This window comes from Protomyctophum bolini, assembly GCF_963924005.1.
Source record: "Protomyctophum bolini genome assembly, chromosome: 11".
Classification (NCBI taxonomy): domain Eukaryota; kingdom Metazoa; phylum Chordata; class Actinopteri; order Myctophiformes; family Myctophidae; genus Protomyctophum; species Protomyctophum bolini.
Genome location: NC_137872.1, coordinates 28,556,192 through 28,582,655, shown reverse-complemented (window position 1 = coordinate 28,582,655; position 26,464 = coordinate 28,556,192). Strand labels below are relative to the sequence as shown.

The following is a 26,464-nucleotide window of genomic DNA, read 5'->3' as shown; positions in this document are numbered from 1 at the left end:
TTGCTGATCTGAATATTCTGATTCTAATTGGCTCAGTCTGCAGGAGAGCTACCATTGAGAGCGGGAGAAGCGAGGCAGATGAGCAGCAATTAGTGCCTCAATGCAAGACAGACAGCAGAAAGCCAACCACAGGACCCCCAATTTGGAGCCATTTTTCCCCTAATGATGTTATTATGGTCAATTATAGGTGGTTTCATTCAAATGCTCTCATTGCGTTGCTAGGAGATGAGGCAGAACCCGTGGACACATCCGGTGGGTTGTTGGTTCGTTAATGTTATCTTGTGGTTAGCATAGTAGGCTAACTGCATCAGCATTTAGCCTGGGTTAAGTACTTTGAATCTGGATTAAGAGCTAAATGCCTAAATTGTAAATTGTAATGGATGTGTAAGTTATTTCTGTTGTAAGTTTCATCTCTTGCCAAACCAGTACTGGTACTACCCGACCACTGTCTCAATAGAAGAGCATGGACACCACTACTGCAGTTGTTAGATTGTCTTAACATACTCTACCATACAGATCGATTATAATAACACTGTATACTGAGCCAAAAAAAAAGGTATCGATTGTAGCTTGAAATAGACACACTTAACCACTTTCAACCTGGTGTCCTTGGATGTGCCTGACAGTGAAAATAGAGGGTATGCACGTGACATCATCATCAAACCCGGAAGTTATGCAGGAATGCCTAAACTACTTTCTGGCCTTGACAGCCCATACATCCAAACAGAAAAGTCCTATCTGATTGCATTAAACAACAATGTTAACCCATTTTGACCTGAGATCAGATTCTAAAAATGTCTTCTACATCCGACAGTTTTCTGAAAAGGCTATGTTTCTATGTCAGTCGTTCTTCGATTTTTCAAAAATAGCAGACCTACAAGCTCGTAGCGTGCCACTCGGTGGCCTATTGCTTTGCCACTCGATGCGTCATTCACTTTAAGCATGCGCATACCCTCTAAATTCATCTTCAGCTCTGCTACTGCTGCTCGTGTATATTGTGTTTTTTCCATAATTCCCTATCTAAATAATTACTATTAACCTGTGTAAATAATGGTAAATATGTCATGATGTTCAGTGTCAAGAGGTTGCTCTTCGTATGGAAAAAAACAATTACAATTTTCTTTCGAAAACTATCCATTCGACACAATGCTGCTTCCATCCTACAGTAAGCGCTGGCCTTCATTTCTCCATCCTTTCAGCTTTCGCCTATATCACTCTGTGAAAGGAAGGACGTTTACGCTCCCTGGATCCTGTCTCTGGCAGCTCTTTATCCGGGAGGCTGATTGTATTCACCTGCACTCACTCAGACAAGATGACTACCCTGGGCTGACTCACTCACTGATGAATGGAATGGGCTATTCTGACGACACCAATCCCACGCCATGCTTATGACAGAGTTGTTGTTGAACCATATAGAATGCACATGGACAAGAGACAGATAATTGAGTCCTGCAGTGCATACTGTACCATACATCATAGAGTACAATCTATCAAGATAGGATATAGACTGAAGGATTACACAACTGTACTGTCCAAAACCAAAGAAACTGTGTTCCAATGGATCCAATAATTGCGAACGCAGTGAGCACTTACTATGAGACCTAGCAGATCATGTCTGTCTGTCTGTCTGTGTGTCCGTGTGTCCCCCCTTTGTGCCCATATATGGAGCTTTGTTTGTGATTGATGCAACACACTCCATATTTGGACGTATAGCTGCTTTGGGGACTCCTTATATGGTTATGGCTAAGTTAAAAACGTAACTTAAAAATAACTTAAAGGAGAACTGACACGCCCCTCGGGAGCTAATAACTGCTATCAAACAATGCTATCATGATTCTGACGTCAGAGTGGCGAAAGCTTTCCCCAACGACTTCTATGCGGGCTCGCCGGGCTTGGTGGCCGTGGTAGCATAGCAACTTATGCTACTATTTTGGTGTCACATTTAGCTTGAATACTGGGTGAAAGTCTCATTCAAAAAATTTATTTTTCGCAACATTGTTCGGGTGAACTGTGTGTTTATGCTTGTTCATTGTAATAATCAATATCGCTATGATTATTTTATTTATCGCCGACGCCGCGTCGCTCCGCATGACAACATACAGTCTAGCCCGTCTCAGATGCAGGCTGCACACACACGGACGGACGGACGTATAGTCTCTGGTCAGGTCCCCGCATTGAACTGGGCATGTGTGTACGCACACACACACGGCTATAGTGCATGACAGCGGGGAAGAGAGCTACAGACGCCCGAGGCAGATTCCGTGCCATTGCGTGTGTGTGTGTGTGTGTGTGTGCGTACACACATGCCCAGTTCAATGCGGGGACCTGACCAGAGACTATACGTCCGTCCGTCCGTGTGTGTGCAGCCTGCATCTGAGACGGGCTAGACTGTATGTTGTCATGCGGAGCGACGCGGCGATAAATAAAATAATCATAGCGATATTGATTATTACAATGAACAAGCATAAACACACAGTTCACATGAACAATGTTGCGAAAAATTAATTTTTTGAATGAGACTTTCACCCAGTATTCAAGCTAAATGTGACACCAAAATAGTAGCATAAGTTGCTATGCTGTGTGTGTACACACATGCCCAGTCCCCCGTAGAGGCTCATGATCTCGTCCGCAAGACTATGCCTCGGCATAGCGATATTTATTATTACAATGAATACAAACATAAACACACTATAGTTCACTTGAACAATGTTGTGGTAACTAACTACGGTATTACAGAGTGAGAGCGAGGGTGTACATGTCAGCCTGCGGCTGAGAGGGGAAAAGAACAGTAGTCGCGCTGCTCTCACAGCGGCCAGACAACAGCAGACCGTCCGTAGTCGCGACTGTCGCGCTGCGGGGCTGAGAGGTCTCAGAGCGGGCAGACAGGGGTGTTGGCGACCGGGGGAACATGGGACTCCAGTCCAAAATTTGCGCTTGTGCTGCAGTTCCCCTAAAAAAACCCACGCCAACCTCAATTGCATTCAAACTAAGCATTTCTGGCGAAAAAATAATTTTTTTCAATTACATTTATAGCCAATATGACGCTAAATGTACCGTCAAAAACGCTAGCCTGACCTATAGCCACTTGTTGCTAGCGCCGTAGCCCCGTTTCAAACTGTTTCAAACTGTTTTCAGTCAGACCACGTGATGTGCTGTACCACCCATATTAATTTCGGGGCATGTCAGCGGACCTTTAACTTAAAAAAATAATAGCTTCCCGCGTTTGCGCGTCTTACTGGTAGTTATTATTTAGTCAAGCTCTTGTTCATACTTTTCACTGGTGAAACCTTTATGAACTCAGAAGACCCCCCTCTCTAGCTTACCTGCCCGTTGTGCTTGCGTGAGCTTGCAGTAGACCACATCGGCCGACTCGATGAGCGTTCTGCTGGTCTGGATCATCTGAAGGAGAGAGAACACAGGGATATGTTTGTGCCATTGCCCAATGCCCGCTGTAGTATGTTAAGTCAAACATCCTAGTCTTCTGTAAAGTTAAAACAGACAAACTGTAGGGATGCATGGGCATACGGAAAAAAGGGAGGAGGCAAAAAGAAAAAAGGGAGATATACCAATATGGAATGAGTAAAACCAGATTTCTCCTTGATAAAAGTAATTGTTGTTAGTGGAAATTAAAACATAGGCGCCCCACCGCCAGAGGAGGGCTGAGTGCGGCCATATCATAGTAAATGCGTCTTGCTGTCGCAATTAAGCCCTTATATGGAGATCCCTGATGTCATCAATATTAGTATATGGATATGTGTCAGAACCTGTTCTGACATTCCATATGTTGATCCTTCCCCATCCATCCTTCCTCTTCGATGTCTCCCTTTTGACTGATAGCTGCCACCATTAGATCTCCATATACTGACCTGTTTTGACATTCCATATGTAGATCTGACCTCATCAAACCCGGTACACACAAGACACTCTCCATATATGGCCTGTACACGCAACCTCGCCCTCAGGCGTCCTGTGTGTGTGTGTGTGCGTGCGTGCGTGTGTGTGTGTGTGTGTGTGTGTATGTGCATGCTTAATCTGTAACTGAATATTGTATTTTTAAATTCTATTTTTGAGTTTTCATTACACAGTACTTACTCTGGCCCTTTTTAATCCTGCACCTACTGTAACTTATTTGTCAGGTGAAGGATTGAAAAGGGCTGAAAAAAATAAAACTAACACTAACACTTGTCGGATTAATAGATAAACCTTGATTTAAACCAGATTAAGGCTTAATCTTTCTTGGTGCAAATGGCCCTTAAACTAATAAAAACTGAACTAAAACTAAGCATTGTCACAAAAATAAAAACAAAATTAAATCTAGCAAACCCGCTCCAAAAACAAACTAAAACTAACTGAATTATAAAACAATAAGTCAAAATTAACTAAAACTAAACAATAATGAAAAATCCAAAACTATTATAACCTTGGTGCGCTCGTGTGCGTATGTATTTGTGCGCGTGTGTGTGTGTGTGTGTGTGTGTGTGTGTGTATGTGCATGTGTGTGCGTGTGTGTGTGCACTGTGCAGGGCAGGCGCACATCTGGTGCTTGAAGCAGCAGGTTTCTTGCGGGCTGCCGTTGGACTCGGCCAGCCCGGGTCTCTCGGGGCGGCTGACCGCAGAGTTCCAATGTGCTGATGCTTGGTTCACAGGACGGTCAGAATGCCTGAGCGACTGCAGCCCACGTGGGGCAGCCTGAGGACACGCTGGGCCGGCCGGCCGGCTGGCTGCAGACATACCAACAGTGTACAGTATAGTATAGTGCATAGTGTTGGCAGCTCTAGGTCACGCAGTCCTTCAGCTGTATGCAGACATATGCAGACGCACACACACACTGCGGCCTCTGTTCTCGTGGGGAGTGGGGCTGTGCACCAGCCAGCGAGAAGTGGTGGAAAAATGTACTCTCATTCATTACTTGAGTAAAAGTATCAATAACTGCGATACTCTGTTACGAGGAAATCAAAAGTTTTCAAATGTATATATACTAGAATTTATATATATCTATTGAAAACAGCAGATCTACATGCTCACAATGTGAGCTTGTAGATCGGCTTTTTTCAAATGGACGAAATGTACATAGGGCTGAAGGTGTTAGTGTGTTTTGTGATAATAATCAAAATCTACAAAGTAACTAGTAACTAAAGTAATGTTTTATTCCTAGATAAAATTTGGAAATACCGTACGTAAATAAGTAGGCCTACCTCAAAATTGTACTTACTGTAAGTACAGTACTTGAGTAAATAAATGTACTTAGTTACTTTACACCGCTGGTTCTTGTAGAGTGGGGCCGTTGCGCCGGTGGGGATAAGGTTTGGAAAGCGAACGCATAAATATTCGAGCTGGCTGACACGAGCTCGGCACACACAGGCTATAAAGGTCACCATAGGATTTGTTTAGTTACACCGAAGACAACAATAGCTCCTCTGCTTCCCTTTTGTGTCGTACTGAATAAGTGAGAGAGAATACCACGTTCTTTGTTCCGAGGCACGAGCCAGGGTATTGAACCGCTATTAAGCTGTACAGTTATTAGTTGCGGAAACATCACCTCATTAGTAGCCATTCTCAAACGGCAAGCACATGTTTAAATTATAACATAGCTCGCCCATGCTTTGTGAAATGCTGGACCTACACTAACTAATAAATATGCAAGGAGCCAGTTACAGTAACCATCTCTATACACAGAAGAATCCTCAGTGTCCATGTATCCATTTTTGTTAAATGAGCACCCAGTATCTTACAGTGTAGCAGGCCCTTGTCCTGATTTATTTATGTGAGCACATCAGCTAAACAGTTAAGCATGGAACACTGCACAGAGCAGGAAGTGCTTATCACAGCACCACAGGGAAGGCAATGTTATCACACTACAATGCTTGAGTGGTTTGGCATTTTATTCCTGTTCCTGTATTTAGCGGGATGATAAAAAAATATAAGAGCATTATCGTCCAAATTTCATAAAGTATATAAGGCGCTTCGGAAGTTTGTGCAGGTGTGTGCGACTGTGCGTGATTGTGGGTGTAGTCAGACCGGTGTATTTATGGCAACTTTTAAACACTTTCAACCTGTAATCCCTGTTTTGGGCATTTTCGAAAACTAGAGGTTCACACCTACGTCGCACTGTCAATCCGACCATTATGTCTGAGTCATAGTGTCTGGGGCTTTGTCAGAGCACCACGTCTGTCTGTGTCCCTTTTAAAATAATGGACTGCAATTTTATAGCGCAACACTTTACAATGGTCCATTCATTCACACATTGGGAGGTGAAGCGGCGAATGGCGAACAGTCGATGCCAGCGTCCTCACTTCCCACATTCACACACCAATGGTGGCATGCTAGCACCGACCGACTTACTGGAGGCAATGTAGGGTTCAGTGTCTTTGCCCAAGGACACTTCGACATGTGGACAGGAGGAGCCGGGATTTGAACCGCCGACCCACGGATCATTGGACGACCTGCTCTACGTCCTCTGCCCCTTTTAAAATGTCTTACAAAATATCTGTCAAAGCATTGGTAATCTGTGGTCTTGGACCCTCCAAAATCAGCATTGGACGCTAAATCGGTTGGGTGGTCGGTCTACCCATTTGTGTGTTCTGGTTGCGAAATTAATTACCATGTCGTATGCGTTGAGGACCTTGCGCAGCAGCTCTGGAACGGGCCCCTCTGCCTCCATGGTGGGGTAGGTCTCAGCGAGGTCCACCGTCACCCTCACTGTCCTCTCGCTGTTCATCAGCCACGTGGACACGGTCAGGATGCACTGCTTCATGTTGGCCGCCGGCGTCAGGCCGCACAGCTCCTTGAAGGACACCATGGCATTCTGAGAAGCAACAAGTCCCCAACACACAATTGACTTGAGTAAAAAGTACAAAAGTATTGGTATCAAAATGTACTTAATGTACCAAAAGTAGAACGTACTCATTATGCAGAATGTCCCGTTTCACAAGTTTTCAAATGTATAGAAAAATATTTTTGTGAGCTTTTAGATTGGCTACTTTCAAATGGCCGAAATGTATATGGGCCTGAAGTGGTTAATGTATGTGTTGTAATAATAATCAAAATCTATAAAGTAACTACAGTAGTAACTAACGTTTTCAAATAATGTAGTGGAGCAAAAGTACAACATTTGCCTCTGAGATGTACTGTAGTAGAAGTAACCGTAAAGATATCTCAAAATTGTACTTAAGTACAGCCTCTTAGTTGTGCAATGGAGGACCCTTATGTAAGTCTTTTTCTGGTTTTATCCTCTTAGCAGATTTTGTATTGACCTGTACTTTCCTTGAAGTGTACCCATTCTGCAAAACATTTTCAATCAATCAGTTACTTTAGACAACTGTAATTAATAATGTACAGTGTATGGTTTGCTGGTAATTCTCGCTCTCTCTCTCTCCATGAGCATTCGTAGATATTGATTCACATGGAAGGAGCGCACTCAGAACATATTTCAGTCTGCAGTACTTATAGGCTAACTGTGTGCCCTCTATCCTCTCCAAACACTGTCCTGTCAATACACCACAATCAATGTTCCTAAGGCAAACTGCAGTGCCGTTGCTTGGCAAACACGTTGACCATCGTATATAAATGACCTTGAACAAGACCTGATGCTGCCGATACTCTCCTCAGAGCAGAGACAGATAAGATAGCGTCATGATATGTTTGTCTTGGCGAGAGTCAATCTAGCAGCAGCTATCGTGAGATTCGTGACGTCATTCAACAGCTCCAAGGCTCTGAACCCAAACCCCTGACCACAGCCTGCAGGCACTGCAGCACATCCAGTCCAACCCAAAGCCCTGACCACAGCCTGCAGGCACTGCAGCACATCCAGTCCAACCCAAAGGCCTGACCACAGCCTGCAGGCACTGCAGCACGTCCAGTCCAACCCAAACCCCTGACCACAGCCTGCAGGCACTGCAGCACGTCCAGTCCCGCTACTCACGACTCCTCCGTCTCCTCTTCTTTCATGGTAAATGGTGCATTGCTATTGCACGTTTATCCAAAGCGCTTTACATAGATTGTGCATTCACACACACACACACACACACACACACACACACACACACACACACACACACACACACACACACACAAGTGTCCTTGAGCAAGACACTGAACCCCTAATTGCTCCCGATGTGCTAGTTGGTGCCTTGCATGGTTTCCGCTGCCATCGGTGTGTGAATGGGTGAATGTAATGCACAATCTATGTAAAGCGCCTTGGATAAAGGCGCTATATAAAATGCACCATTTACACACACACACACACACACACACACACAGTATGGCGGAGGAAACCATGCACCAACATGCACATCAGGAGCAATTAGGGGTTCTTGCTCACTTCGACATTAACTCTGGGGGATCGAACTGGGAACCTCACGGTTGCCATCTGGCTGCTCTACTGGCTTACCTCTCACACCCCTACTTTTGTACCATCTTCCTCACTCAGGTCAATCACACTATCCCTTTACAGTAAGGGCTATATCTTAACCCTAAACTAATTTGCAATTTTTTACTATTTAAAAAAACCTTATAGTTCAAATAGCCGATCTACAAGCTCACAATGTCTCGATGTAGATCGGCTAGTTGAACTATTTTAAAATGTTTTTCAAAATAATATAAGGGTGGCGCCAAGATGTCTATATCCACTGAAAATGTACACCTGTGTTTTTATGCCACAGTCCTTCAATCAGTTTTCTTTCTTCCCTTGAGCCCATCCAGACCGGACCACACCAGTCTGTAGTTCTATTCTGGCCTCTTTCAGTACAGTTCTGCAATATTGTGCCGCCATGGGAATCTGAGCCCCAAATAAAGACCACTGTTTTCCACAGTATAATCAGTGTGGCAAATGAGAGCGAGAGAGCGAGAGAGCGAGAGAGCGAAAGAGAGAGAAGGAACAAGGGAACAGGAGGAGGAAAACAAACAGCAATCTGGGCTGACGGATGAAAGACGGGATGTCTTTCATCCGAGCCCAGATTGCTCTTTGTTGAAAGATGAAACTGGAAAGAGAAAGAACAAGTGAACCAGCAAAAGATGAGACATGATGAAGGGAAAAATAAGACAAAGGCAGGAGAGAGGGGGAGAGAGAGAGAGAGAGAGAGAGAGAGAGAGCTGGAAGGAAGACTTGGGGAGAGTGAGAGAGAGGGAGAGAGCGGGTAGGGAGCAGCTGAGAAAGAATAGGACACAGAATGAGAGAGGGTGACAAAAACAATTCAGAGAAAGAGAGAGAGAGCTGGCGTTGGTATTTGGGAACCAGTCCACACACTCTGCAGTGTGGGAAAGGCCCGTCTCCCTGGGCTGGACCTCCATCCCCCTCCACCACCCCAGAGGATGTGCTGTCACTGTGGGGCCCGACCTTCCTGGAGACAGCGAGGGGAGCCAGGGGAAATGCTGGCCAGCATCTGTATGCATAGCCTCAGCCACAGCCCCCAACACGCTGCAGACCACCGGCACCGAGTGCACTGCAGGCGCACACAGAAAGGAAAGGCAGTCATTGGTGGAAGGGTTAGAGCTTGAATAGGTGAGGGGCATTACAGTTGCATTATGATTAGACCACAAGTCCTGGGAAAGACTGTGTGTGTGTGTGTGTGCCTTTTTTTTCTGTCTATACTCTTTTACCGTGTGTGTGTAGTTCTGTACATAAGCAAGCGTGCGTATGAGTGTCCAATTATTGTTGTGCAATACAAGCTACAGTGTATTCAGGTCCTGGCTGTACAACCCCTAACTGGAGGCTTGTGTTTTTAATTACCCCCCCCCCCTCGCCCCAACCACCGACCCCAGGCCTTCCCAGCGTTCCCCAAATGAGAACTGTGTGTCCGGTTACACTGCCACTTTTGTTTCTCTCTCTCTCCCTCTCCCTGTTGCATGGCATTGAGTTGAAATGAATGAGACAAGGCCTATGCTGCCTGGCATGCATACATAGAACATGTAAAACTCTGGCCTGCCAGCCTTCCTGCAACAGCACCACACTGCCACACAGTCCATCTGACAGTGGTGGACAATAACTAAGTTAATTCTTTGAGTAGCTGTACGTTACTTGAGTATTCGACAGTGGTGTAAAAAGTACTCACACTCTTCTTATGTAAAAGTATCAATACTGCAACATAGAGATAGTCTGTTACGTGAAAAGGTCCGGAAATTGAAATGTACTCGAGTACAAAATTATTGGTATCGAAATATACTTTAAGTACAAAAGCAAAAGTACTCATTAGAAAGAATGTCCCCGTGTTCTGAATTGAGCTGAAGTGGGTAATGTATGTTTTCGTCAGGTGTTTAGAATGAGCACCTGACGAAGCCTACACGGCGAAACGCGTCGTGCAATAAAGAAAATGAAGCAAACATAACCTTTTCCTGAGCGTCTCTGGAGTGTGCTGCTGTCACTGGGGAAGTTCTCTATGGCCTGCATATATATGTGTGTACTTTTTGAACACCAAGGAACCAAGGAAGGAGCAACTTTCACTTGTACAGTAGTTGATTAATACAGTTTGTGACCAGGTCCATCCATGCTTTGACACAAACACTGGGGTTGAGAAGTACTTTGTCCACCACTGATACTCTGTACAACTCTGGCCTGCCAGACTTCCTGCTCCAGAGTCCATCGAGCCCCGAGGAGAGAGCTTTGTTCATTCACTCTCCCGATTACTGGGCTGTAATCGATTTCCTGCCCGGGCCTAAATGTGGACATGCTCCCCTTTGGCGTCTACCTTGTGCTGGGCAGTAGTAACCAGCTCAGTGGCCTTGTGGTTAAGAGCGTCTGCCCCCCGACTGGGAGGTCGGGTTCGATTCCCGACCGGGTCATACCAAAGACTCTGAAAAATGGGACCCAGTGCCTCCCTCAGCATCAAGGGTTGGATTGGGCACTAAAGGAGAAATCCACACGAAAACATATGCACCCTGAATCAGCCTATAATCCTGTCCCTACATACATGTTGGCCTTGAATTGTTTCATAGATGCCCCCTGTTCTCCATTTTCCTCACCCAAAAATGCAGCTAGAATGGTAGAAAGCTAGTTGTCTTTATTCGAATGCGGGTATTTTAGTAGCTCCAAACTTAAAAATGTTTATTCACAAATCGTCTATTAAGTCCCTGCGACATACAGTCATGTCCAGGTACTTGTACACCCCCTGGTGTACAAGTCACACTACAGAAACAGGAGATAGGCTCGGTAGGGCTTACTTATTGTGCTGGGCAGTGCATAAACCTCATAGTCATCTCTGTTATTGTGTACTTGGGCCACAATCTAGGACGGAGCTCGTCCGGATCCGTTTTCCTGGTAGGGTGATGGTCAAAGTGTAGCAGAGCAGCCCTACCTGTTGTCTCAAAAGATGAATACCTCCCAAGGGGTGATTCACCATTTGCTGGGCAGTAGCTGCTTGGTTTGGCCTGGTTCAAATCCAGGTTTTTGTGCTTAAAATGTAATAATAGTCGATCTACAAGCTTATTATGACGAGATAGGCCTTTAATTTTACGAATACACATAAAAAGGTTTAAATATGGAGACACGTGGGTTCTGCCCAGCAGCCAATTAAGCAAGAAATGCACCACTGCTGTCTTATTGGTGGGGTTAATATCATCTTACAGTATGTCCTTCCATCTCGGAGTGTTGCACATTTTCTGCACAGCAATGTCTATTTAAAAACAACGCTCAGAGGAGGTTTTCATTCTCAATCTGTGTTGAGCAAGGAAGTGAACAAACTGCCAAAGCAGGCCTACTGTACAAGTGGCAGTGGCCCTGTGGGAAGTGACCATGCCTCACCACCCACCAGGGACTGTGGCCTGTCTGTCGCCTGCTAGCCTGAGCCTGCCCTAACAGATCAGACACACCATGGCTCAACACAGCTGGCTTCTACAAGTGCTTGAAGCCCCTCTATTTATCGCATGCACTGAAAGGCTTGGAGGCCTCCCTTTCGTTTTCCAGTCGAACCTTCATTTATCTTCTTTAGATCATCCCCCTCTCTCCCGCTTTGTCTCTTTATTTCACTAAGGGGAATTTACATTTCAAACCTAATAGAAATGCGACAGTCGTAGGCACAGTGCTTTTGTCGGCATGGGAGAAACAAAACACAGAATACCTCAATGCTACTGGCTATTGAGGTATAGGTCGGTTTCTCAGCGGTGCCAGAAGAAAATAGATTATGTAATGCATGTGACCTAAATGATGTGGAAAATGAATTTAATGTTATGTTTTATTGTTCCCTGTATGGTGATTTGAGGGTTCCACTATTTGAGTCAATGCCACAACAAAATCCTGAACTATTCTAGGAAGATAATGGTCAGAAGTTAGAAGGTTATTTATTTAATAATGAAGTATTTAGGACAGCACAGTTTGTTTCTAGAGCCTGGAGTAGAAGACAATCTCAGCTCTTCAAGTAGGTCCATGTGTCTCCTGTTACAGGCCTAATGGTGTATTTTATTTTATGTTGTATATTATGTAATCTGCCTTGTAAGAATCTCGGGTGTACTGTAAGTCTAATATTCACTAGATCATCATTTGGGCATATGGGCTCGGCTTCTTCGGAAGCATGACACTTAAATAAAGAATCAATCAAGCTACTGTATCTTGCGCCGAATCGTTCTGCATGCAACTTTCTTCTCTCATACAGGGTTATTCATTTGTTACCAGTGAGAGATGGTTCAGATCTACTGAACTGATTAAGCCTGTTTTATACTTGGTTGCGCCGCCCAGTGTCAGCTGTGACACATGGAGCGTCTGTGATTACTTCCATACTTAGCAGAAGTGATTTGATTGGACATCAGTCATAGTTAGGATGTGTTAGATTAGACTGACTCAGATTGACTGGCTGAGCATCACAATTACCCACATTCGTGTCTTGCTTTTCGACTAGATATTATGATGACTCATGCACTGAAGAAGCTATGGGATTTGAAAAAATATTCTTGTACCGTCAAATATGATTCAATTGTGAAACAACCCTTCTCTCATATCACTGAGGCTAACTTTACTGCCAATCTAAAATAGTCATAGATCAATTTTTACCTCCGGAACGAAAACAAATCTCAATGTATCTGGGTCTTGGGCGGAAAAAAACAGATGTCCTTTTATGCATGCCTATTTCAACAACTGAGCAATGTATGACAACATGCCACAGGATCTCTAATCACATCACTGCTTATTTACTTTGGCCTGGCCTTCTGTTTGCCCTGCCATTAGACTGAACTTAGTAGACAGAGGAAACAACCACAGCAAGCTCTCTGCAGAAGCTCTCTCTGGAAGGAAGCTGCTCCAATACCAGAACCAGAAAGGCCTCCTCCGACCATAATGGCCTAAAATGCTGGATCGGGCATTGGCGATTTGGCGAAGTCTATGTACCGATCCGATATCACATACCAGTGGTATCGTATTGGGACTCGATATTGTCTGATACACAATTTTACGTATCGGAATTGTAAAGGAAAACATGGCATTGGAAATGTTCTACTGAAGACAGATAGATCTGGGTAGTTGACCTCAGTGGATATGGAATATACTGTAAAGTGTCTTCAAGTATCTAGGGAATAGCTCCCCGGTCCGTACATCTAGCAATATTGGCCTAGTTTTAAGCTTGCTCAACACTTTAACAATAATACACATCTTGCTTTTGTTAGCACCCTCAATATAATGGCTTCCACAGTCCTTGGAGAGACCTAGAACAATTTACAGCCAATCTACCCTGCAGGGTAATGGGCGTTGGACATTAGAATTACTGAGAATGTGGTAGATAACAAATCATAATACGGTATTAACCCCAGGAGAAAATGTGTTTGTGGGGTTCAGAGGGGAACCTGGCTGCAGCAGTGGTACTCGTTAAAACAGAATGTCATCCTGGCAGTGTTAAGCCTGGTTCATACTTCGCCGAACGACGGTGTCACGTATAAAAAATAGCCGATCTACAAGTTCACAGTGTGTTGCAGATGCAATGCATTGTGAGGTTGTAGGTCTGCAGTTTTCAGTCGTGCAACTGAGCATAAAATAGGCATCAGGGTGTTGACTCAAGCACAGAGCTTATTGGACTTGAAATTCTGTCTGATCTCTTCTTCTTGCATGCAGACATGCAGTGCATCCTGAATCGGTGCCCGTTAATTGAGTGCCATTTAAAACCTCACATGGAATAATCTGAACTCTTATTATATTTAAGTAAAGAATGTAAAGACAACTATATGGAAATAAACAAGAAGAACAAAGGGGAAAACAATATAATATATAATTATTATAAACAATATAATAAAAAAATAAGGGCAAAATAACTAAAAAAAGGAAACTCAAACCTCACAATTTGCCAATGCCCCACGTTTGCCATTGACGGTTCCTGGCGAATGCTGAATGCTGGCGGATATTTTATTAAGGAAACATGCTGAGATAGGATATTGTTGATGGAGCCAAAATGCTCTGTGCAATGGAGCAGTGTCAACAGCTCAGGCAGCGAATAAAGCTCAAAGCATGAAACCAATGCATTCTAATATAAAAGCTGTCGGCCCGCCAGACCAAAAACAGAGAGCTGCTGGTGATACCGATATGCAGCCGAGCATGTACGTATACTGTATAACATAACACTGATAGAGCAGCTGTGACAAGCTTCATAATATTATGTCCTTCGGTCACTGCAACTGAAATGGCAAGCCAAACGGCAAAGGAAGATATTACTTGAAGAATTAAAGCGATTCAAACCTGCAATAGAGGATACCATGAAATCTCCAATGGCGGTTTGCATCTACGGAGTCTACAGAATAACACCCATTTTCCTTTACTATTTTGAGATACATTTAAAAAAAATCAAATAGCCAATCTACAAGCTTCCAATGTGTCGATGTAGATCGGAAGTATTCTAAAATTGTCAAAATAGTAAAAAAAGGTAAAGAAGTTTAGGTATAAGGCATGTAGGAAAATAGGGACCTACTGTATGTGCCTAGCAACATAGAGCTGCCCTCTATGTGCCAATTCTAGCTCATTAATGATTACACATAAACCTCTTTTCTTTAATTTTACAACATTGTCCCTTTAGTGTCCCTCTTCCCTACAACATACTGTGTTAACAGAGCATAATTAATGACACGGCTATATCTGTAACAGCCGTAAAACCAGCCGGGCTCTCAGCAACTAGTTTGGTCGCTATTCACTGAAGTGTAAACACAGAGAACAAGCCCATGATATTGTTAATTTGTTAATGCGTTTTTCTTCACAGTGTGCTAGGCACATGCACAGCACGCATTGTGCATAGGGCACCATGGTGCAGGCACTGCGGGCACCACCAAAATGAGCCAATAATGATTCAATTTTCTCTGACGCAGTAAAAAAAAGTATGTAGAATGGGTACATTTCAAACGAAAGTCAATACAAAAACTGCTACTTTGAGGACAAAACCGAAAAGCACTAGACTTGTTTACATTAGGGTCCTCCATTTTCAATTCATCAGAACATTTACAGATGTAAAGATATACACTTCGATTCTGGAACGCATCCCTCCCTCCATCCCGCGATACATTGCATGTATTATTTGTACGCTCGCGCACATGTCACTGTGTGCGTTCGGGAGGGGAGGCACCACAAATATATTATGCTTAGGGCATCCAAATGTCCAGCAGCAGCCCTGAATGTAATGCCTAAACACCTAGACATATATGTTATTGACTAACCTGCTTATGTTATACTATACCTACATTGTCCAGCTCTGCTCGTCTCCGCCTGTACTGCAGCTTCAGGAACCTCTACCAAAACAATACAGAAAAACTATCCCGGTCCTTACCTGCACATTCTCACGGAGGTCTGTGGCCTCCCGGATGGGTTGGGTGGAAGCCCTGAAGAGCTCGTCTACCACCTTGATCCCTGTGGTTTTGGTGGAGGTGTACTCCCGGGCCTTCCTGCCTTTCCTCACCGACAAACCCCTCTTATGGGCCTTGCCCCCGCCCCGCCTGTTAGTGATGGCCACATGGACAAACAGAGTGGTGTTGGCCAGGAACTCCCCGGTCAAGGACTGCAGGGGGACGTGCCTGTAGCCGGGCTGGAGGCACTCGAAGGGGATGGTGTACTGGCCGATGAACTCGTCTCCGATGTAGTCGTCGTCCAGCACCACGAAGCGCAGCGCGGCCAGCTCGGGCAGGTTGATCTGGAAGTCGAAGCTCTCCTCGAAAATGGGATTGTCGCCGTTCTGAGACACGGTTTTAGTCCTCTGCTCGGCGCAGTCGGCCGGGATGCCGTGGATCTCCACGTAGATGTAGGGCTCCACCACGTCGCCCTTGGCGGCGGAGCCGCGGGGCTTGGGCAGGTTCTGTCCACTGATGACCTTGATGTGGAGCAGCTGGGCCGACACGCCGGGCAGATGGTCCCGGGCGTTGGCGCTGAAGTAGGACACCTCCTCCCGCATGATGGCCGGCCGCAGCACGTAGCCACAGTTCCCGTTCTGCCTGAACCAGCCCAGGTTGAGGTCCATCATCAGCCCCGGCGTCTGGTAGTTCATGGCCACGATCTGGCAGCCGCACTTCCAGAAATCCTGGGGGTTCATGTTGCTGGCGTCGATCCGCATCGGCGTGGGATATATCCTGGAGAGGAAGCGTTTGTTGTAGCAGACAAAATCCTCCGGGAACTCGTTGGCAAAGCGGTTCGCGTCGACCTCGTTGAAGGAGCTGATCTCCCAGTACTTCTGATCCCTCTTCGAGGTCTCAAAGTCCCTGAATTGGACAGACTTGCAGAGAGACACGAGGTCGGACAGCTCTTTACAAAGCCGGAGTCTCTTACTTGCCAGGCCGTTGAACTCCTTCTCGTCGGCGCCCCCCACTCTCCTGGACATCTCCAAGCCCTCCTCCTCGTCCGTCACCTCCCCTTCGGAGTCGGTGCAGCTGGGGAGCAGCCTCTTCCCCTTCAGGAGGATCTTACCCTTGAGTTTCTCCGGGGAGGGCAGGTAGTGCTCCTCTCTGTTGGGATGGTCGACGTACAGCTTGTCCCCGATGATCTTCTTCATGTGCCGGGCCATGACCCTCTGCTGGGGGATGCAGCAGTGGGTCACCAGACAGAGGATCAGCGGATACTCGGAGCTCTCAAACGCGTACTGGTTAATAACGTCCAGGACCTTGGAGAAGGCCAGCTGGGAGGCCACGGAGCTGCCCACGTACACCACAGGCTCGTTGTCTGGGCCGTCCCACACTACGACCTCGAGGCTGCGGCAGCCCATCCGCAGCGCTCGGATGTAGCTGCTGATGTCCGACGAGCCCCAGAAGTGGTCCTCCAGCAGGGAGGCGTTGTGCGAGGCGTTGATGTAGTAGTGGGACAGCGGCTGGCTCATGTCCTGACAAACACGCTTGTGCTGCGGGTCGAAGATGTGGCACTCGGAGGAGAGGAGGTAGTGCGTGAAGCCGTCGATGGAGAGGTAGGCCCTCTCGCGGCCCTCGGAGGACGGCTCGAACCTCTGGACGATGTCCCTGCACATGTCCTCCGTCACACCCTCCACGCCCTGCTCCACTTCCATGAACATCATCAGGTCCTTGCTGTCCAGGTACTCCTTGTTGCTGGAGAACTGCACCAGCAGGAAGAAGGTCTCGGGCCGCGTGCACAGCTCGCAGTACGCCTCCACAAACGTGTCCGCGTTGATGTCCTCGCCGTACTGGTCCTTGGCTTTCTGGAGCTCCTTGAATTTCAGCTCTATCCGCGACTCTTTCATCCCCGGGTTGAGGCCCTTGACGATCTGGGTGGCCCTGAACAGATCTATGTGTCCCTCCTTCTCCATGTCCGCCAGCTCAAACACGGAGCCGATCCAGGAGGTCCTCAGGCTGGGCTGGCTGGGCTCCACCACGTCCACAGCGTGCCGACCGTACGACACCAGATACCTCAGGCCCATCACCCACGTGCTGACCACGTCCGCCGTGCTGGCCACGAGGTCCAGAGACTCGTAGTTGTCGCCGTAGATGATGGAGAAGGCACACTCGTCGGGGAACTGGTCCGAGAGGCCGTTGCTGCGCAGCACCGGTGTCTTCTTTCCCGGACGGACCTCCTTGATGCTCTTGATCTCCAGCTTGGCTTTCTCCGAGTCCTTCTTGGAGGGCTCCCAGCGCAGCCAGCGCATGTCCGGGTCCAGGAGGAAGTAGCGGTTGTACATGCGGGAGTTGGAGCGCACCTTCTTCATCTCGCAGCCCTCCATCATGAAGGCCATGCAGGCCGCCGTGCTGTTGATCTGCCGGTCGTTTGGCATGGAGCTGAAGGAGACCGTCTTCTTCCTCACCTGCCTCTGCTTGGAGCCATCCTGGAGAGAGAGAGAGGGAGAGAGAGAGTTAGAGCATAAGCAATAAAGAAAGCAATAAAGAAAGAAAGAAAGAAAGAAAGAAGTGAAAGAAAGAAAGATGTCAAAGAAAGAAAGAAAGACGTGAAAGAAAGAAAGAAAGAAAGAAGTGAAAGAAAGACGTGAAAGAAAGACAGAAAGAAAGAAAGAAAGGTAGGTTACACTCTGTGCATCTGAAACAGAAACACATAAAGCAGACTGACGAGGAGGCATTCAAGCCAGAGGTAAAGAAAGCAGAAAAAACAGCGAGACAAAGAACAGAGCCCTGCCGTCGTCAACAAAGGGGCTTTGCACCCTGATGGATGTGTAGTGTACACGCCAGACCCTAAAACAAATCCTCAAATCCAAACACAGCCCCGTCCGTCCTGCAGCTGAATGGGTATGATTTACTTCCTTCTTAACTGAACTGCGCCGAGGCTCTGAACAACACACGCACAGCCCCGACAGCCGGTATCTACCACCTGTCACCTCTGTGGGCCTGTTGATTTCCCAACATCCACCAGCCCACCTGCCTACACAGTCAAATCCTCAACTGTTGCTTTAATTCATTGAGACCTGAGAGCGGTTTTCTACAAAATGTCTTGACATTTTTTCATGACAGTTTTGGTTCCGTCAGTCGTTCTCAAACCTTTTCAAGGACCACCGGAATTATCTGAATTGGGCTGCGGACCACGATCTGAAAATATTTTTCCAGGGACCCCCAGAAGCAAAGATTTTACTTAAAAAAACATTCACTGTGAAAGAATATATACGGTAGGACGGCAGTCCACTAAATAATGGTTAGGTGACACAGGTGCGTTCCAGGTCTTAAAGGGGAGTTCCGGACAACCTGTTTTCTTACCATAATATGATGACCATAATCCATTGATCACTGGAAGCAAACTCAGTGCTTTACCCACACAGCCGGTCAAACGCAAAATCTTTTTAAATTGCGCAATTTGTTCGTTTTTTGTTTACATCTGTTGTAGATGTGTGTGATGTGGACTATAACTCCACAAAGTGTTGTCACTCTGTCGCTTCCTGCTTACGCTGCATGACGGTTTGAGCCCGCCTACTGTACTTTCTTAAAGCTGCAGAGCTCTATATAATTGTTATTTTATATTTTACGCCACTAACAGTGGTTCATACATACATTATCTTATTAATAATTCAAGAAAACCCTTCCTTAGCACAGAGCAAGACTGCTGCTCGCTTAGGGGCGCTCGCCGAGCCTCCACGCACCTCGCGCCACACCGCCCTGTGCTCTCGCCTCAATGTGCGCTGCTTACAATTCAATTCAATTCAAAGGGCTTTATTGGCATGAGAAAACATACGTTTACATTGCCAAAGCAGAAAGAACAATACAAGCACCAAACATGTGGTTTCACTATCTTAATTTAACTTAATTTGCTTCATCTTTGGCAAAATCAAGTCCTAGCATCGCCATCGCCCCGCAGATCACGTGTCACACAGTGAAATGCATTTTGGGAGGGACACAGATTAATGCATGGGTCACAGTTTTCTGTGCAACATTCCCCTTGCCTACACCTCCCCTTTTGGAGTTACACCGTTCTCGCCGTTCCCTGGCAGCACGGGAAGACTTCGTCCGGACACGCCGCATACTAAAGTTATTTGCAAAGTTAATGTGATAAAATGAACAGCAGGATAAAATCGGAAAGATTATCCGTCTATATCAGCAACACACAGATGTGTCTTGCAACGTTGGGTCGTGCGCATGTGTGTGTGAGTATTTATGTGAGTCGAGTCCCAGGAATACACAGACCCGCCCCCCAGGGAATGCTTTGCCCACCACTTGCCTAATAATATTAATTCTGTGACCATCCCAACATCCCAAGCTCATTCGTTAACAATTCCCTTCCAATCAATAATGTGATCTATTACATCGCATTACCCACACTGTACATCATGTCTTGTTCATATATTAGAATGGGTAGGGACTAGTCATCAGAATTCAGTAAAAAAAAAACGGCTACTGTGGAACAATACTAATAATTGTACTGGGGACCCTGTCCCAATTGGAGACAATCATGTCCTCATTTTTCTAATCATTTGACATATCCCAGGTTATTATGCATTGTTGTATAACTCATCATGATTCGAGAAGCAAGCGTACTCCTGTGGTTTTCCTCCTAGACAAATGGTAATATAATGAATGCCATATGAAGTCTGGATCTTTTTAGAAGAGCACCGCTCACAGTAATGATAGGGAAAGAAACAGTGCTTACCACTTCGGTTTGGCCCGACTCTGGATGGGTTCGTTTCTCAAAGAAAGTAAAGGGCCTAAAAACCCTGCATTCCACATTGCCATACAACTGCAAATGAGATTTGCTAGTTAAATATTCATCTTGTGGGTAACCTGCTATAAATACATGCATTTCTTAGTCATTTCCTGATATGTGACGTTCTGTTCGAGTCAGTTCGACCCATTTTTCTCTCTCTTAAAAGCCTAATCTGAAGAAGTCATCCGTGAAAATAGTAAAGAAGACTCTCCATTACACCTGCTGTGTGCTGTGGATGAACTGTAGAGGATTTATACTTCGTTGCGTGGCGTGATGTGAGCTTGTAGATCTGGTGCGTAACATAGCACACAACCAAGTATACAGTATATCATGTCAGGCATTACTCTAGATAGATGCATAGTCTGGCATGGATGCTGTCGGCCTGGTTTATGGTTGGAACTTGGAACGTGGACTTGTTTCATAACATAATGTTTTAGTGTGATTAAAAACTAACCTAAATTGAAAGATCAGCCAGACAGTGCAGTTTTATAGAATTACTTATACAGTACAAGCCTTTCAACTTTTTTCGCTGTCAAATATTAGAAGACAAATTCACATTCAAAAAGACATTTGTGTACAGAATGCGACATAATACTCTGATGATTCACCAGTGGTAATGTTTGATTACTTGGCAAAGTCTCTTACGTCAAGACGAATTACACGCACAGCCCCATAATCCAAACTGCCCTCCTGCCTCTTTCCTCTTCTGTTTTTAGCTTTGCCTAAAACGAAACGAGATCCAACGCGCCGAAGGTCCTAGAGCCGTGGCACGGTGCATATGTCTCCTTCACTGGACAAATGTCTGCCTCCACCTGGCTGATGGATCTCCAGAGCGCGGGGTTCAGCTCCAGCCACAGTGAAACACCTCGGGGGCCATTCGTCTTCCCGGTGACAGCCCAGAGGCAGACACCGGCCCATTAATGAGCGCCACTTGACGCAAAGCCTGGGAAATGACACAATCATCACTCTCCTGTTTTGCCCTTGCCGCATGACCTACAGATCCTCCTTCCTACAGGCGACCGTCAAATCCCCTCATTCCAGATGCATGGATTCTCAAGTCCTCCAAAGTCCATTCAATCAACAAAAAAAAGGAGAAAAAAAGAGACTATATATAATATATATGCGCGCGCGCGCGCACACGCACACACACACACACACACACACACACACACACACACACACACACACACACACACACACACACACACACACACACACACACACACACACACACACACACACACACACACACACACACACACACACACACACACACACACACTCTCAAAGGAGTTACAGTACAAAGCATTCTGAATGAACACATTTGGTTGCTACTATAGAACCACTGAATAGGGCAGTGTTTCCAGGATGAGGTGCAGTGCTTTTGGACCACCCAGATAAAAAGGCCATCTCAGCAGCTGATCAAAACAAAGCCTGGAACAGGCATGTAGACCCCGGGCAGAAGCCATAAACGGCAAAATTCAGAGTGCTAAATTAAATCTGTCCGAGTAAAGACAGATGACCCTCAAGAGTCAGGACTCCGGATGTTGCAACACAGGGACCGTGCCATAGAGAATTCTGACACTAAACAGGTTTATTTTTCTCCTTCGCTTCTCCAAGAAATACTTTTTTGCATCCAGTTGTTGTGTGAGCCGGCTTCAAGAAGCCATCAGCGCATGTTAACTCGCTAAAGGACAACATTGGACAAGTTTTACTAAAAGTCACAGATCGCCTAGAATGACGTTGAACGAGGAAAGTATTAAAGGGACACTTCACCCTTTTTGCAAAAATGTTAATGACGTTTAGAAGATTTAGAACACTTTCCTGGGGGTCTTTATGTGTGTAGTATGTGGTTATAGATACTTTCGATTCAGCATCATATACACTGGGCTCACTGCTTCTTAAAATCAAAAATATCTAGGAGAGTGTTCTAAATCTTCTAAACGTCATTAACATATATATTTTTGAAGTGTCCCTTTAATAGACGAGGCTACGGTCTGTTTGTTGGTTCAGCTGGACTAGGCCATAACCTCACTCTCTCTCTCAGAGTTAATCTAGGGCTGAAGAGATTGTGTTGTCAACCACTTCAAATGGTGGTGAAGACAAGACCAACCACAGCATCCACGCCCACAGCACCTAACTCTCCTCTCCGGCAAACTGTGACCCAGCACTCCATTTTGAAAAACAGTTTTGAATAGTTAAAATAGCCAACTTCCCGGCACCCAGAGCTTCTATTTTGAAGGAATCCCGGCACTTCAACCTTAGATACATTTCGGCCAGTTGAAAATAGCTGATCTACAAGCTCACAATGTGTTGCGATGAGGAGGGGGATGCTATCAGTTGCCTCTTATTTTTTAAGATTTGTTTTTGGCTTTAGTGCCTTTATTGATAGTTGCAGTGAAGATGGACAGGAAAGAGGGAGGGAGAGACAAGCAGCAAAGGTCGTCATGAACGGGACTCGAACATGCAACATGCTGTCAGGCCAGAGCCTATATGTGGCATGCGCCTGGACCTCTAGGCCAGCGGGCGCCACACCATCAGTTGTCGCTGATCAGGAGTGATTGCTTCCAGGCTTTCTTTGGGGGAAGCACTGTGACCATAAAGGTCAAAGGGCACGGGGGTTAATCATCTGCTTCATTAGCATGCTGCTACAATTAGCCGGTGCATACGCAATTACGCATACAGCATGACAACAATGCCTGATTTATGCTCGGTTGGCACGCCGGTGTCATCGCGTATACCAAAGAATTACGCTGATCTACAAGCTCACACGTGGTACACATCGTGGCACGTTGTGAGCTTGTAGATCTGCTGCTTGTGGTAGAAGTCAGGCTCAAAAGCTGTTGCCCACAGATGTGGATGGCTTATGAATCAGATCCAAGGAGGCACATGGACAAGGCAGCGCGCACGTCTTCTGTGCAGAGTGACACAGTTCATTTCAGACACGGCTGAACACCAATCCTTCATTGATTTCTAACCTGGAAGTGCAGGGGTCAGGGTGACCTGGGCTAATGGGAGCAATCATTCAGTCGGTCAGTTCTACGACATTGGCCCCCTTTTGGGCTCTGTGGGAAGTACAAAAGGTCACAGTCAAGCAAAACCGAAACAACAGCCTTTATCGGTCATAATGTTTATACGGTGTCATCTTCAAAGGTTTTCTCATTCACACTCACAAATAAACGTCACATCCTAAATTATTATTTTTCTTCTATTCTATTCTTTCTCTCTCGTTCTCTTCACCACATCCTCAACATGTTTCCCCTGACCAACGACGCCGTCCACTTCTCCATTCTCTCAAACCCTCAGGGGTCTTTCCTGCCAGCGTGCGTGCGCGCGCGCGTGCGTGCGTGTGTGTGTGTGTGCGTGCGTGCGTGCGTGTCTGCCTCTTGTGCTGTTTGCTGCTGTTGCCGGGGTGATGGTGTGTATTTTTGTAATCATTTCCCCCCTGCTGTGGTGGCGCCAGCCGCCCCAGGCAGGGTCAAAGAAGAGTGAAGCTGATGGGCACAGGCAGGCCGTCATGAGACACACAGGGTCCCTGTGTTACTACGGATGAGCCAAATCACGCTTAACTCTCACCTTATCAACCCCTTCACACATGATGCCTGGCCCCCATAAGCAGTTCAACACCACAGACTGACTGACTCGAGGGAAACAATTAGTACCAATTTCACCTGACCTATACATGATTATGCCCTCTGTGTGTGTGTGTGTGTGTGTGTGTGTGTGTGTGTGTGTGTGTGTGTGTGTGTGTGTGTGTGTGTGTGTGTGTATGTGTGTGGCATGCTAGCACTTCCAAAGGACCCCCACTTTCACCTTTCACTCTCCATGCGGCACGGATCTCAGAGCACAAATCCAAATACCCTGCTCCTCTCTCTGTGTGCTTACATGACAGCATAAACAGCTTTCGCACGCACGCACACAGAGGAGGGCTAACACAAATTATAATATAACAATTTATTTAAAATGCTTTTCGACGAACACAAGGTACTGAAGTTAAAAACAAGCACAAGTTCTTGCAGGAAATAAAAATCTAATCTAAGCGGGTGAAATTAGTTTTTGTGCAAGCTCCATCGTTTTTGTTATTTCCATAAGAGAAAGGGAAGAAGAAGAAAAGCGGACAAGGGGTCAGAGAGGGAGAGATCAATAAAATAAATATAGCTGCAAGCAGCAATACGACGAGGCCAAGCCATATAGTCCCTGTTCTTCGCTGGGTGGTCATTTTGTTAGTTACACTGACTGGCTGAAGGGGTTGTCTGTCGACGCTGTACTCCACCAGCCAACCATGCATTAGCAGGGTCAAGAATCGTGAATGGAAATGCTTGATTTCAAGGGAGAGTGGTTAACCAGGCTACAAATTCCTGACGCCCCCACCTTAAAAGAATGGATAGATATAGTAAATGATATTTATAATATGGAACAGATCACGTTCTCTCTCAGACTGCAGAAGGAGAAATGTATAAAGTTTTGGTCTAACTGCAGGGGTGAAATATATTATACCTTTGCAACCAGATTAAAAAAGAAAAACAACAACCTGTGGACAAAGAAATACTATTTGAAAATGGTTGTATAATAATGATTGTGGATGAACTTAAATAAAGAATACAAAAATAATAATAACCAGGCTACGAAAATCCCAGGAGTGGATAGAGTGGATCAAATAATTCATACAAAATTGGGAGATCTAAAGGTCAGTGACTCAGTGGTCCTTTGACGAATGACTGTGAGCTTCAGTTCTAGACTGTTTCCCATGACCCTCTGCCATATTGCCACTTTTAGTGGAAAGCGACTGCACAGAACTGCTAAAACCACCAAAAAATGGCGGAAGAAAACTAGAAAACCTAAACCCCTAAACAAATGATCTAAATATTCACACATACCGTACGTTATTTCTATCCGGTTAAGACATAAAGGTGTGTTAGTTACGATGCCATAGACTGGCCAAGTACTTTGATTACAGGTATTGCAATAAGTTCTGTGACAATAAGTACCAGTAAGATCGAGGTCACGTGCACGCATCCGCCTGGGTGATGGCAGACTGCTGGCCGAGCGCTGGCGCTTTGGGATGGGGGGGGGGGTCAGATCAATTATGGAATGAATTCTGTACTGGCCATATATGGAGCGCGTCTTGTGTACAGGGTTTGATGAGGTCAGATCAACATTAACAATGTCAGAACAGGTCAGCTCCATATATGGAGATCTAAGGGTGGCAGTGTCTTGAGTGTACAGGGTTTGATGAGGGCCAGGCCTTAATTTTTGCGCCTGTTGACTAGTAACTAATAACTTTGAGGCGGGTATAGAGTTTGAATGGGCAGGTATCGGTCAAAAGGGAGACATCAAAGAGGAAGGACGGGTGGGGAAGGAACAACATAATGGAATGTCAGAACTCAGAAAGCCGATAAAAAAACCTGCGTTTTTTAGAGTGCTGACCGAGCTGGATCTGTTTGCTACCAAGCAGTGAGCACAGTCATGAGTATGTGGCCTGCTATCTCTTCCTGTGGGACTCTGGACATACAGTACTGTACCACGGATCCAGTCAACGCTAGTCCTCACATGGCTGCCTGCCACCGACAACATGCGCTCTACCGTTCTTATCGCTCACGGTAAAACCATGCAGCGAGAAGTCAAGCCTCTGCCGTTTGTTCTCGCCCACGCAGAGCTAAAAACGCCATGATCTGCAGGTCGCAGATGGATGGGTGAGCGAGGCGGCTGGGGAAATGGGCGAGCAAGGCAGCGGGGGCACACTGGGAACCAGTGGTGGAAAGTAACTAAGTACAGTAAAGTTTTGAGAAATTTGTACTTTTGTATTTTCCAATACCTTTACTACTACTACTACATCTCAGAGGCAAATATTGTACTTTTACTCCACTACATTTATTTGAAAACTTTAGTTACTAGTTACTTTGGAGATTTTTTATTACAAAATATACTGTACTTCGTGTCCGA

At 45.8% G+C, this 26,464-nt stretch overlaps 1 protein-coding gene across 1 annotated transcript in view; it reads right to left on the bottom strand.

Moving 5' to 3' along the window:
• The window catches only part of LOC308323591 (inactive phospholipase C-like protein 2), a 92,254-nt gene that overhangs the window by 18,642 nt on the left and 47,148 nt on the right, over positions 1-26,464 (bottom strand). The window contains exons 2-4 of the mRNA XM_080775326.1: positions 15,720-18,206; positions 6,602-6,805; positions 3,324-3,399 (exon numbers count right to left, since the gene is read on the bottom strand). Coding sequence (XP_080631452.1) covers positions 3,324-3,399; positions 6,602-6,805; positions 15,720-18,206 — 2,767 coding nt within the window. The remainder of the gene's footprint in view (positions 1-3,323; positions 3,400-6,601; positions 6,806-15,719; positions 18,207-26,464) is intronic.